A 15,201-nucleotide genomic window follows, 5' to 3' on the forward strand; every position below is an offset into this window, starting at 1 on the left:
CACACACTGGCCTCACACACACTGGCCTCACACACACTGGCCTCACACACTCCTCACACACACTGGCCTCACACACACTGGCCTCACACACTGGCCTCACACACACTGGCCTCACACACACTGGCCTCACACACTCTGGCCTCACACACTCTGGCCTCACACACACTGGCCTCACACACACTGGCCTCACACACTGGCCTCACACACTGGCCTCACACACTGGCCTCACACACTGGCCTCACACACTGGCCTCACACACTGGCCTCACACACACTGGCCTCACACACACTGGCCTCACACACACTGGCCTCACACACACTGGCCTCACACACACTGGCCTCACACACACTGGCCTCACACACTCTGGCCTCACACACTCTGGCCTCACACACTGGCCTCACACACACTGGCCTCACACACACTGGCCTCACACACACTGGCCTCACACACTGGCCTCACACACTCTGGCCTCACACACACTGGCCTCACACACTGGCCTCACACACTGGCCTCACACTCTGGCCTCACACTCTGGCCTCACACACACTGGCCACACACACTGGCCTCACACACTGGCCTCACACACTGGCCTCACACACTGGCCTCACACACTGGCCTCACACACACTGGCCTCACACACACTGGCCTCACACACTGGCCTCACACACTGGCCTCACACACTGGCCTCACACACACTGGCCTCACACACACTGGCCTAACACACTGGCCTCAACACACACTGGCCTCACACACACCACCCTTCTGGAATAAATCAGTTTAGATTGAAAATGTAAGAATGGGAAAAGGTGATGTACCTATAATTTGCTTTGTTTAGACACCAACCCCAGGCAAACCAGAATTGGTTCTGTGTAAGTTCCCTGAACATTCGTTACGTCGCAGCAAATGTTCTCATAACACAAAAAACATTCTAGTTGTGGTGATGATTATAATGTTTGTAGAAAATATTTGCCTGATGTTGCAAGAATGATTCTTAGAACACATTTAATCTGTTCATTAAAGGTTCCCAGAATATTTGTGTAAAAGTGTAAAAAAATTTAACATGGTGTAAAAATGTACTGTTCAACATTGAGACGTTTGATATGTTCCCCCCCACATCTTATTTTTCATGATCTGAAAAGCAAAAGTGATCCTAGAACATCACTCATAGTCTTGGATAGCTTGTAAATATGGACCCAGATTTAGGAAGTATAGAGGATGGTGAATTGATGGTGAATAACCCAGTTACCAGTTTTTCCCTGGGTTAGTTATGTCTAAGAAGGCTAAAAAGGTAATTCCTGATTGATCATACTGCCATGGCAACCATACTGCCATGGCGACCATACTGCCATGGCTACCATACTGCCATGGCGACCATACTGCCATGGCGACCATACTGCCATGGCGACCATACTGCCATGGCGACCATACTGCCATGGCGACCATACTGCCATGGCGACCATACTGCCATGGCGACCATACTGCCATGGCTACCATACTGCCATGACGACCATAAGATGTAAGAGAGTTTCCTGGTGACGTAGAGGATTAAAGGCTTGAGAATCAAGCATTGCAGGTTGAAACCCCACATGTGCAGATTGTCAACATATGAAAAGGAAAAAAATATGGTTGTGTTACATGCTGTTCAAACGGCCTATGATGTCATGTGTGTCTATAATCACCTTGTGGGTCTACAATACAGGAGAATCATCCCACAATGTTTCCACCAGACTTTTGCCACAACCTAATACAAACATTCTGGAAAACCTTTTAAAGAACGGACGAAATGTGATCTAGGAATGTTCTTACAAACATTGCATAGTCATCAGCATGACTGGATGCCGCAACCTAACGAATGTTCTGGGAACTTTCACAGAACCAATTTCGGTTTGCTGGGAAAACATCACTGGTACATTGTGTTGTTACATTACCTGGAAACCTAATGAGAACGTTTGAGGAATGTTCTGTGGTGATTGTTAGAGATGTTGAGAATCTTAGAAGAACATTCCAAGGATATTTAATTGAAAACATTCTTTGAACATTCTTTGAAAACATTCTTTGAATGTTTTCAGGATGTTAGAATCCTAATGTTAAATAAAACCCTAACTAGAACTAAATGGGAATCTTGCACTGGGAATGTTCCCGGTTTGCTGGGACCATTTTTCCATTAAACACAAATCAGACAAATCTTTCCATTTGATCTGTATTTTCCATTCTTTTATTTATTTATTTCAGCAAAGGGATTAACAAAACGCTCCATATATTCTTCTGAAACGATCAAATGTCTTTGTTTGAGACATCTCTTTTCCAGACTTTATTCTATAAGAGAGCAGTATATCTAACAGGTAGTGGTCTTTGACGTATCGGGTGAATGTGAGCCAATGTGTGTTACACCGCAATCGGTCCAGGTGGAAACACTCACCGACTCAGTCAGCAGTGCCACTCTCTAAACTACATCACATCCTGCAATTAGGGGTCTAAGTGTGTGTGTGTGTGTGTGTGTGTGTGCGAGCATGTGTGTGTTTGACAGCTAACATGCTTACACACGCACACACGCACCCCTCACACACACACCCCTCACACACTGCACACACCCCTCACACACACACCCCTCACACACCCCTCACACCCCCTCACACACCCCTCACACACACACTGCACTGGTTTGGGTCATTTAACTCATGCCAACTGTCCATTTCTGTGTTTATCCCAGTGTACATTGTCTGACTGGCTGAGTCGTTGTGTTTTCACTGAACAGCTAATTAACATAGGCCCGGTCTGTCTCACATGTCCGTTTTGGATTACAGGGTGAGCCCACCTCTAGTCTTTATACGGCTAAGTACAAGGCGATATACGGATTTATACAGACAGTGTGTGTTGGTTGAGTGACTGAAGTGTCCATTATGAAGCTCAGTAATCAGACCAGCATGTGGATGGATCTATTACTGCTCAAACAACTCAACCTCAGATCACCTTTAGTTTAGCTAAACTACAGTCTCTCAGACTACCTTCACACTGCACTCCTAAACTACAGTCTCAGACTACCTTCACACTGCACTCCTAAACTACAGTCTCTCAGACTACCTTCACACTGCACTCCTAAACTACAGTCTCAGACTACCTTCACACTGCACTCCTAAACTACAGTTACATTTACATTTACATTTAAGTCATTTAGCAGACTCAGACTACCTTCACACTGCACTCCTAAACTACAGTCTCAGACTACCTTCACACTGCACTCCTAAAACTACAGTCTCAGACTACCTTCACACTGCACTCCTAAAACTAGTCTCAGACTACCTTCACACTGCACTCCTAAACTACAGTCTCAGACTACCTTCACACTGCACTCTTAAACTACAGTCTCAGACTACCTTCACACTGCACTCCTAGAACTACAGTCTCAGACTACCTTCACACTGCACTCCTAAACTACAGTCTCAGACTACCTTCACACTGCACTCCTAAACTACAGTCTCAGACTACCTTCACACTGCACTCTTAAACTACAGTCTCAGACTACCTTCACACTGCACTCCTAGAACTACAGTCTCAGACTACCTTCACACTGCACTCCTAAACTACAGTCTCAGACTACCTTCACACTGCACTCTTAAACTACAGTCTCAGACTACCTTCACACTGCACTCCTAGAACTACAGTCTCAGACTACCTTCACACTGCAAAACATTTCTAAATCATATTCCTAAATCCAGTGACATGATATTTCACAGTACTCAATAGTCCTAGAATCAAAAAGTCCAAGTCGAACATGACATTTGTGGTAAATATTGTGAAAGCAGCTTAAACTGGGAGATAAATCATTCTGATCATGTGCACATGTTTTCAGCTTTTAAAGGATCAAACACAGTGATTCTCACAATAGATCTATTCCCGTAGTGAAGTGAGTCGGAGTTAACTAGACAGATCCAAGTAGAATGCTGAAGATCGGAGTCACCATTAGTAATAGCGTCGTGTACAGTTCCAGTATAGACAGAGTAGTGAAGGAAGCATGTGGAGCGAGGAGGATACAGCAACAGAGGAAGTGGGTGACTCAGTAGTCCACTCATAGTACTCTGGGAAAACACACACACATGCTTGACACTCAGATCACATACTGCAACAAACACAGCTGTACAATGTTAAATATGTATGTTTTTGAAACCAATTAACCTTTAGTACGTATTGTAAATTTAAAAAATCATTTTGAAATCATGCATTGGCAGTCATATTGAGGGTGTCTTTAAGTGTTCTTTAGGCAGAATAGTTACAGATGTGCAGTTTGACTCAGTGAGATTCTCAGTCAATGAACCTTGATTCTCTGGCTGTATCACTGTATCAACGCGTGTGTGTGATCATAGCATCTGATCCCGATGTTATGCTCTTAGTTATCCCTTCAGGCAAGAAGAAGCGAGGGAGAGAGTCAGGCTCCTACTCTGGGGAGGTGAAGACGAACGAGGAGGGAGTGGAGGAGAGCGTCCCCCAGCCTCCGGACATGAACCCTGTAATCAACTCTACGCCGGGCAGCACAAACATGGCCCTCATCAGTAGCACACTGGCAGCCTACAACTACATAGCAGGTACAGCAACAACATGGCCCTCATCAGTAGCACACTGGCAGCCTACAGCTACATAGCAGGTACAGCACCAACATGGCCCTCATCAGTAGCACACTGGCAGCCTACAACTACATAGAAGGTACAGCAACAACATGGCCCTCATCAGTAGCACACTGGCAGCCTACAACTACATAGCAGGTACAGCACCAACATGGCCCTCATCAGTAGCACACTGGCAGCCTACAACTACATAGCAGGTACAGCACCAACATGGCCCTCATCAGTAGCACACTGGCAGCCTACAACTACATAGCAGGTACAGCAACAACATTATAGCAAGTACGGCAACGTTCACACAATGTTACAACAACATAGCAAGTACAGCAACGTTCACGTCACAGCAACATAGCAGGTACAGCAACGTTCACACAACGTCACAGCAACTTTGCATTACCACAATCTGTGCTGACCGTGAAGTAGAGAAGAGGTTAATGTTGGGCTCTGAGGGGTTTATCTACACTGAGGTTCCCTCTCCACTGTGACTGAGACCCCAGAGGGGTTTATCTACACTGAGGTTCCCTCTCCACTGTGACTGAGACCCCAGAGGGGTTTACCTACACTGAGGTTCCCTCTCCACTGTGACTGAGACCCCAGAGGGGTTTATCTACACTGAGGTTCCCTCTCCACTGTGACTGAGACCCCAGAGGGGTTTATCTACACTGAGGTTCCCTCTCCACTGTGACTGAGACCCCAGAGGGGTTTATCTACACTGAGGTTCCCTCTCCACTGTGACTGAGACCCCAGAGGGGTTTACCTACACTGAGGTTCCCTCTCCACTGTGACTGAGACCCCAGAGGGGTTTATCTACACTGAGGTTCCCTCTCCACTGTGACTGAGACCCCAGAGGGGTTTATCTACACTGAGGTTCCCTCTCCACTGTGACTGAGACCCCAGGTTCCCTCTCTCACACACACACACACACACACACACACACACACACACACACACACACACACACACACACACACACACACACACACACACACACACACACACACACACACACACACACACTGTGTATACCAAACATTGGGAACACCTACCTAATATTGAGTTGAACCCCCCCCCCCCTTTGCCATCAGAACAGCCTCAATTCATCAGGGCATGAACTCTACAAGGTGATAAAAGCGTTCCACGGGATGCTGGCCCATGTCGACTCCAATGCTTCCCACCGTTGTGGCCAATACATTCTAGTTCATTATCACATGACCACTCAATTTGTTTACATCGGATATGTTCTTTAATGTAAATCATCACACCCCTCCTCTTCCTTCAATCCTGTCTCTCCTGAAAACATTGTAGCCAGGCACAATCACAGCAGCATATGGAGAGTGTTTATGGAGCCATGTCTCTGAGAGGCAGAGGAAGTCAAGGTTCGAGTCTCCGATGTCAACAACTACAGACCAGTATCCCTTGTTTCTTTTCTCTCCAAAACTCTTGAACGTGCCGTCCTTGGTCAGCTCTCCCGCTATCTCTCTCAGAATGACCTTCTTGATCCAAATCAGTCAGGTTTCAAGATTAGTCATTCAACTGAGACTGCTCTTCTCTGTATCACGGAGGCGCTCCGCACTGCTAAAGCTAACTCTCTCTCCTCTGCTCTCATCCTTCTAGACCTATCGGCTGCCTTCGATACTGTGAACCATCAGATCCTCCTCTCCACCCTCTCCGAGTTAGGCATCTCCGGCGCGGCCCACGCTTGGATTGCGTCCTACCTGACAGGTCGCTCCTACCAGGTGGCGTGGCGAGAATCTGTCTCCTCACCACGCGCTCTCACCACTGGTGTCCCCCAGGGCTCTGTTCTAGGCCCTCTCCTATTCTCGCTATACACCAAGTCACTTGGCTCTGTCATAACCTCACATGGTCTCTCCTATCATTGCTATGCAGACGACACACAATTAATCTTCTCCTTTCCCCCTTCTGATGACCAGGTGGCGAATCGCATCTCTGCATGTCTGGCAGACATATCAGTGTGGATGACGGATCACCACCTCAAGCTGAACTTCGGCAAGACGGAGCTGCTCTTCCTCCCGGGGAAGGACTGCCCGTTCCATGATCTCGCCATCACGGTTGACAACTCCATTGTGTCCTCCTCCCAGAGCGCTAAGAACCTTGGCGTGATCCTGGACAACACCCTGTCGTTCTCAACTAACATCAAGGCGGTGGCCCGTTCCTGTAGGTTCATGCTCTACAACATCCGCAGAGTACGACCCTGCCTCACACAGGAAGCGGCGCAGGTCCTAATCCAGGCACTTGTCATCTCCCGTCTGGATTACTGCAACTCGCTGTTGGCTGGGCTCCCTGCCTGTGCCATTAAACCCCTACAACTCATCCAGAACGCCGCAGGCCGTCTAGTGTTCAACCTTCCCAAGTTCTCTCACGTCACCCCGCTCCTCCGCTCTCTCCACTGGCTTCCAGTTGAAGCTCGCATCCGCTACAAGACCATGGTGCTTGCCTACGGAGCTGTGAGGGGAACGGCACCTCAGTACCTCCAGGCTCTGATCAGGCCCTACACCCAAATAAGGGCACTGCGTTCATCCACCTCTGGCCTGCTCGCTTCCCTACCACTGAGGAAGTACAGTTCCCGCTCAGCCCAGTCAAAACTGTTCGCTGCTCTGGCTCCCCAATGGTGGAACAAACTCCCTCACGACGCCAGGACAGCGGAGTCAATCACCACCTTCCGGAGACACCTGAAACCCCACCTCTTTAAGAATACCAATTTGTAAGTCGCTCTGGATAAGAGCGTCTGCTAAATGACTTAAATGTAAATGTAAATGTAAATGAATACCTAGGATAGGATAAAGTAATCCTTCTCATCCCCCCCCCTTAAAATATTTAGATGCACTATTGTAAAGTGGCTGTTCCACTGGATGTCATAAGGTGAATGCACCAATTTGTAAGTCGCTCTGGATAAGAGCGTCTGCTAAATGACTTAAATGTAATGTAAATGAGTCTGTGAGTAAATGTTGAATTTGATCACTTTTTGGAATGACACTACGAACGTTCAAGTGCCCCCCTAGTAGTCCCTTGGGCTTAGCTCGTGGGTCCTAGATGACTCGAGAGTGATTGACACATTGAAAAAAGTTAAAATTTCGATGTTTTTTATGACGGCTGGGTTTAGGCCGTTTTGTTTCGTTTTGATTAGGGGCAGTTCGGTAGCGCAATTAACAATCCCTCCCGCCTGCACTGGATGCGGGGAACTAATTAAAATAGCTTGCGTACCAGAAGCAGAGTCAGGGATCGCATATAGCGACTCTGGTATGTTTGAAGAGTCAAAATCTATCCTGGAGCCGGGTGAGTCGAGAGAAACCATAGGACCATAACACTCACCCACCTCCACAGCGGCGACGACCAGTGGACGAGGCCTTCCACCGCTCTCCACTCCGGTGCGTATCACTGGCTCGGTGATATTGGGCCCAGGATTGAGTTGTACATCCCCGGAGAGCAGGAGGGTAGTGAACAGGTAGTTTAACAGTTTCCGATAAATGTTGGACTTGTGTTTGTTACGCCTAAGCGGTTCAGTAGAATAAGGAAGAAGGCCTCTGATGCAGAGAGAGAAGGTCTCATGCTACTCCAAGCAGACATCAAATGTCGGCTGGCAACCTTGCGAAGAGCGGAAAACTTAAGGAAACTTCGTAGGAAGAAGGAACACTCAAGAACACGGTTCTATAAAAAACCCTTTAAGTTTGTCAAAGATCTCTTCGCAAAGGAAAAGTGCGGGATCCTAAAAACTCCAAAGCCTGAACTGGAAGAACATCTGGAAAAGGTCCACCAGGACATGAAAAGGCATGAGCAGATAATCATCCCACATGACATCCCACCTATTCAACCACCAGAATTCAATCTGGACACTGACCTTCCAACATAGAAGGAAGTAGAGAACGTTGTCCGACGAGCAAGAGCGGCCTCGGCTCCTGGGCCTAATGGAGTACCATACAAGCTCTACAAGAACGCCCCGGATGTTCTACGCTTTCTTTGGAGGCTCATGAGGATAGTGTGGCAGAAGGAAATAATACCAAAGGCATGGCGAAGGGCTGGTGGTGTGCTAATCCCGAAAGAGAAGGATGCGACAGACATCAGTCAATTCCGACCAATCTCCCTTCTCAACGTCGAAGGGAAGATCTTTTTCAGTATAATAGCACAGAGGCTGTCCACTTACCTGGAAAGGAACAAGTACATTGATACATCTGGACAGAACGCAGGCATTCCTGGTTTCTCTGGTTGCCTGGAACATACTAGTATGATTTGGCACCAGATCCAAACAGCTAAGAAGGACAAGAGAGACCTCTATGTCATCTTCCTCGACCTGGCCAATGCCTTTGGCTCAGTTCCCCATGAACTCCTCTGGGAATCCTTCAACATTTTCCACGTACCAGAACCCATCACTACACTGGTAAAGGCCTATTTCCAAGACCTGCAATTGTGTTTCACAACACCTGACTTCACAACAACATGGCAGCGCTTGGAAGTAGGCATAATGGCAGGCTGTACAATTTCTCCTCTGGCCTTCACTATGGCCATGCAAGTCATCATCAGGGCATCGAGATGGGTGGTCGGCGGTGAGAGAACTAAGGAAGGGCTCCGTCTCCCACCTATCCGAGTATACATGGATGACATGACTACACTAACCACCACTGCAGCATGCACCAGGCGGCTACTTGCAAAACTGCAGGATAACATCAATTGGGCCCTGATGAAAATCAAGCCAAGCAAATCTTGAAGCATCTCCATAGTCAAGGGACAGCTTAAAGATGTGAGGTTCTGCATTGGAGATGACCCGATACCAACAGTGTCTGAGAAACCCGTCAAGAGTCTGGGTAGATGGTACAGCGAAAGCCTCCGGGATAAAGATCAAGTGCAGCAAGTAAGGCAGGACATGGCCGAAGGTCTTGAGAACATCAACAAAACCCTACTGCCTGACAAGCTCAAGCTTTGGTGCCTACAGTTTGGACTTCTCCCCCGGGTAATGTGGCCACTCACCGTCTATGAGGTTCAAATAACAACAGTGGAGAAGATGGAGAGAACCATTACCTAATACGTGAAGAAATGGCTGGGTGTCCCACGATGCCTGAGTAACATCGGCCTCTATGACAAAGGGGTCCTTGAACTACCTCTTACAAGTCTAACGGAGGAGTACAAGTGCTCTAAAGTAAGACTTCAGGTGACATTGAAGGACTCCAAAGACCAGACCATTAGCAAGGCTGCACCTCTCCTACAAACTGGACGGAAATGGACATCATCCAAGGCTGTGCAGCAAGCAACATCAGCCCTGAGACACCAAGACATTGTGGGGAATATCCAGCATGGAAGGGGAGGCTTTGGCCTGGCAGCAAGCAAACCAACGTTCCATAAGGCAACAACATCTGAACGCAGGAAGCTGGTGGTCGAGGAGGTGCGCAGACAGGAGGAGACTGCAAGAAGTGCCAAGGCTGTCTCTCTTGCTAAACAAGGGCAATGGATGCGGTGGGAAGGCCTGAAGAGGAGAAAGATCAACTGGAGTGAGCTTTGGCAAATGGAGGCAAGCAACATCAGCTTCATCATAAGAGCTGTTTATGATGTGCTTCCATCACAAAAAAAACGACATCAATGGTATGGCGAGGACCCGACCTGCCCCCTCTGCCCAGATCCAGCGACTCTCAGGCATATAATGACAGGTTGCAAGACCAGCCTCTCACAAGACCGCTACACCTGGAGTCACAATCAGGTCCTCAAGAGCCTGGCTGCAGCACTTGAGACCAAGAGGAGTGCAACCAATTCATTACCTCCAAAAACAAGCAATCCCGTCAAAACAACAACATTCATCCGGAAGGGACAGAAAAGGCCCAAGCATCCTCCTACGAAGCCAGAAACTGGACACCTAGCCATGGCCCGGGACTGGAAGATGCTTGTCGATATTGGCCAGCAACTCATTTTTCCACCTGAGATTGCTTCTACCAACCTTAGGCCTGACATGGTACTCTGGTCCCCTTCACAAAAGGCTGTGTGCATCATAGAGCTCACAGTCCCGTGGGAAAACTCTGTTGAAGAGGCCTACGACCGCAAGAAACTGCGTTACACAGAGTTGGCAGTAGATGCAACTCAGCGTGGCTGGAATGCAAAAGTCTGGCCAGTTGAAGTGGGATGCAGAGGATTCGTGGCTTCTTCCACCATCAGGTTGCTGAAAGAACTTGGAATCCATGGACAGACTCTGCGGCAGACCGTCAGAGCAGTTTCTCAAACAGCTGAAAGAGGCAGCCAGTGGATCTGGATCAAACGGAAGGACCCTTGCTGGGCTATAACTTCATGACCCCCCACCCCCACCTGAGAACCCAATTCAGATCCCTCCAACTTGAGGAGGGCATAAGCTAAGGCTTGATCACCCTTTAGCTGGCCACCTTTGATGAGGGTGTTTAGTGATTAAAGGCCAAAACACCCACTGATTCGAAGGCACACTACTGAGGATGTGTCCCAAACTGGACATCTTAACCCAGTCTAAGAAATAAACCTCCCATGCCACTCTGTCAACATCACGGCAAATCTCATGTGAGTGCATTCCATCTATTGGCACAATGGACAGTTTTTAACATCTCGTCTCGTGTTTTATGATTCTGTTTCCGTCATGGAAAGAACAGGTGTTCTTAATGTTTTGTATACTCAGTGTATATCCACACAGACATGCATACACACGCACACGCACACGCACACAGACACACACACACACACACAGTATAACCGTCCTCGTCTGTCACCTGCTCCATCCAGCTGCCGAAACACACAGAGGAGAGGGAGAGGAGAAAGAGGGAGGGGAGAAAGTGGGAGAGGAGAAAGTGGGAGAGGATAGAGGGAGAGGAGAAAGAGGGAGAGGAGAAAGAGGGAGAGGAGAAAGAGGGAGGGGAGAAAAAGGGAGAGGAGAAAGAGGGAGGGGAGAAAGAGGGAGGGGAGAAAGAGGGAGGGGAGAAAGAGGGAGGGGAGAAAGAGGGAGAGGAGAAAGAGGGAGAGGAGAAAGAGGGAGAGGAGAAAGAGGGCGAGGAGAAAGAGGGAGAGGAGAAAGAGGGAGAGGAGAAAGAGGGAGAGGGAGGGAGGGAGGAGAGGGAGAGGAGAAAGAGGGAGAGGAGAAAGAGAGAGAGGGAGGGAGGGAGGAGAGGGAGAGGAGAAAGAGGGAGAGGAGAAAGAGAGAGGGAGGGAGGAGAGGGAGAGGAGAAAGAGAGAGAGGGAGGAGAGGGAGAGGAGAAAGAGAGAGAGGGAGGAGATAGAGAGGAGAAAGAGAGAGAGGGAGGAGAGGGAGAGGAGAAAGAGAGAGAGGGAGGAGACGGAGAGGAGAAAGGGGAGAGGAGAAAGAGAGAGAGGAGAAAGAGGGAGAGGAGAAAGAGGGAGAGGAGAAAGAGAGAGAGGGAGGGAGGAGAGGGAGAGGAGAAAGAGAGAGAGGGAGGGAGGGAGGAGAGGGAGAGGAGAAAGAGAGAGAGAGGGAGGGAGGGAGGAGAGGGAGAGGAGAAAGAGGGAGAGGAGAAAGAGAGGGAGGGAGGGAGGGAGGGAGGAGAGGGAGAGGAGAAAGAGGGAGAGAGAAGTCTTTCCTGTTTCTTTACCTCCTACTCGTACGGCCAAATAAACACACTTACTGGTGAAGTAGACCCAAATACACAGTCAGATAACCATACAGGGGACACCGTCAGATAACCATACAGGGAACACAGTCAGATAACCATACAGGGAACACAGTCAGATAACCATACAGGGAACACAGTCAGATAACCATACAGGGGACACAGTCAGATAACCATACAGGAGACACAGTCAGATAACCATACAGGGAACACAGTCAGATAACCATACAGGGAACACAGTCAGATAACCATACAGGAGACACAGTCAGATAACCATACAGGAGACACAATCAGATAACCATACAGGGAACACAGTCAGATAACCATACAGGGAACACAGTCAGATAACCATACAGGAGACACAGTCAGATAACCATACAGGAGACACAATCAGATAACCATACAGGGAACACAGTCAGATAACCATACAGGGGACACAGTCAGATAACCATACAGGGGACACAGTCAGATAACCATACAGGGGACACAGTCAGATAACCATACAGGGGACACAGTCAGATAACCATACAGGGGACACAGTCAGATAACCATACAGGGGACACAGTCAGATAACCATACAGGGAACACAGTCAGATAACCATACAGGGGACACAGTCAGATAACCATACAGGGGACACAGTCAGATAACCATACAGGGGACACAGTGCTGGATCGAATCCCAAGCTGACAAGGTAAAATTTGTTGTTCTGCCACTGAGCAAGGCAGTTAACCCACTGTTCCCCGGGCGTCTAAGACTGGGATGTCGATTATGGCAGCCCCCCACACCTCTCTGATTAAGAGGGGTTGGGTTAAATGTGGAAGACGTATTTCAGTTTAATACATTCAGTTGGACAACTGACTAGGTATCCCCCTTTCCAATACAGGGGACACAGTCAGATTACCATACAGGACACACGGTCATATTACCATACAGGACACACAACACACACTGTACTGTACATAGGCCTGAGGGCTAGGTACCACCCTCCCTCCCTCTCTCTCTATCAGCCTGTGTGATCTTCTCCGGTGATTTAACCACTATTGTCTGTCACATTCTCTGTGGTCATGGGAGCAGAATTGAAGATGCTTTCATTTCAAGCCAATCTCTCTGTGTTCAAAAATGTTTCACTGAGCAGTTGTGTAAGGTAGCAAAACAGGCTAAGCAAGTCAGAGTTCAATTATTTATTGCTTTCAAAGGCAACAACTGTACTTGAAATGAATTAACTACTTATGAACTATGATCCTTTTGACTCTCTCTCTCTCACTCTCCCTTGCCCTCTCACTTCTCTCTCACTCGCTCTCCCTTTCTCTCTCACGTTCTCTCACTCTCTCTCACGCTCTCTCTCTTTCACACTCACTCTCTCTCACTCGCTCTCCCTTTTATCTCTCACGTTCTCTCACTCTCTCTCTCACGTTCTCTCTCACGCTCTCTCACTCTCCCTCCCTTTCTCCATCTGCAGACCACCCAGAGCGTGCAGCTCTCTACTTCCTGTGTGGCGTGTGCCTGGGCCTCTTCTTTACCCTCTTTGCTCTGGTCGTCCAGATCTCATGCCGCACCGACTGCCAACCCCGCCGTCGCCCAGGCACCACCACCAAGAAGCGTCTGCGGCCCTCCGACTCCTCATCCGACTCCAGAGACTCTGACTCAGACACCACGTCAGACCTGTCAGCCCGCCGCCACCGCCGTTTCGAGCGCACTCTCAACATGAATGTGTTCACATCAGTGGAGGAGCTGGAGCGTGCTCAGAGGCTGGAGGAGAGGGAGAGGATCATACGAGAGATCTGGATGAACGGTCAGCCAGACATACCCGGGACGCGCAGCCTCAACCGCTACTACTGAGGCAGGACCGTAAAGGAACTTACATTTACATTTAAGTCATTTAGCAGACGCTCTTATCCAGAGCGACCTACTAGATCTAGAAATGGGGGGGGCTGTGAAGGTTGGAGCGCAGTACTTGAGATGGGATGTGTAGGACCACAAATGGACCTCTGGGTTTTGGGAATGGGGCCCCATGACCTGACGGGGACCTGCGAAGGTTTGGAACCCTCTGTCTGGGTATCTCCCTCTGTCAGTCTGTCTGTGTCCATGTGGGTAGTCTAGACCAGGGCTGCCCAACCCTCTTCCTGGAGATCTACTGTACAGTAGGTTTTCAGTCCAACCCTCTTCCTGGAGACCTACTGTCCTGTAGGTTTTCAGGCCAAACCTTTTCCTGGAGATCTACTGTCCTGTAGGTTTTCAGTCCAACCCTTTTCCTGGAGACCTACTGTCCTGTAGGTTTTCAGGCCAAACCTTTTCCTGGAGATCTACTGTCCAGTAGGTTTTCAGTCCAACCCTCTTCCTGGAGACCTACTGTCCTGTAGGTTTTCAGGCCAACCCTCTTCCTGGAGATCTACTGTCCTGTAGGTTTTCAGTCAAACCCTCTTCCTGGAGATCTACTGTCCTGTAGCTAATTAGTAGAATCAGGTGTGTTATATTAGGGTTGGACTGTTAACCTATAGGACAGTAGATCTCCAGGAAGAGGATTGGACTGAAAACCTACAGGATAGTAGATCTCCAGGAAGAGGGTTGGTCAGCCCTGGTATAGAGTAAAGACCCCTCTGTTTTTGCAGTGAGAATAAGCTCCTCCTTGTCAGCATGGTAAGCTCGACCGGAGCCCGCCTGTCATTGGTGGAGGCTGAAGGTGGAAGGTCATTTAACTGCACAGCCTCGCATTTGACCTCCTCACACCCTTCTGAAGTGGAGGATCTTGGGATACTTAGGCTGTAAAGCCTAAAAGGTGATTTAAGGACAGTTGCTAATGTTACTCCACTGTTGCCTAGTGGTTACTGAGAATTGGGCAGCTTGCTTCATGCTCACTCACCCTTCAGTATTTAAATGGGTGAATGGTTTTCGGAGAGGCATAGCACTTACAGTGAAATGCACAGCGTAACACTTAAGAGGGAAATGACCACGTTCAACCGACGCTGCCTTTTAAACTTTGAACTCAAAATGTGTTTTTTTTTTG

At 48.6% G+C, this 15,201-nt stretch overlaps 1 protein-coding gene across 2 annotated transcripts in view; it reads left to right on the forward strand.

The window, feature by feature from the left end:
* LOC123990541 (protein eva-1 homolog A-like) overlaps positions 1-14,382 on the forward strand; it is a 185,404-nt gene extending 171,022 nt beyond the window's left edge. For both annotated transcript variants that reach the window (XM_046291131.1, XM_046291132.1), the window contains 2 exons: positions 4,389-4,580; positions 13,657-14,382. In XM_046291131.1, coding sequence (XP_046147087.1) covers positions 4,389-4,580; positions 13,657-14,036 — 572 coding nt within the window. In that variant the 3' untranslated portion in view covers positions 14,037-14,382. The remainder of the gene's footprint in view (positions 1-4,388; positions 4,581-13,656) is intronic.
* The last annotated feature ends 819 nt before the right edge of the window (positions 14,383-15,201 follow it).

This window comes from Oncorhynchus gorbuscha, linkage group LG12 (assembly GCF_021184085.1).
Source record: "Oncorhynchus gorbuscha isolate QuinsamMale2020 ecotype Even-year linkage group LG12, OgorEven_v1.0, whole genome shotgun sequence".
NCBI lineage: Eukaryota > Metazoa > Chordata > Actinopteri > Salmoniformes > Salmonidae > Oncorhynchus > Oncorhynchus gorbuscha.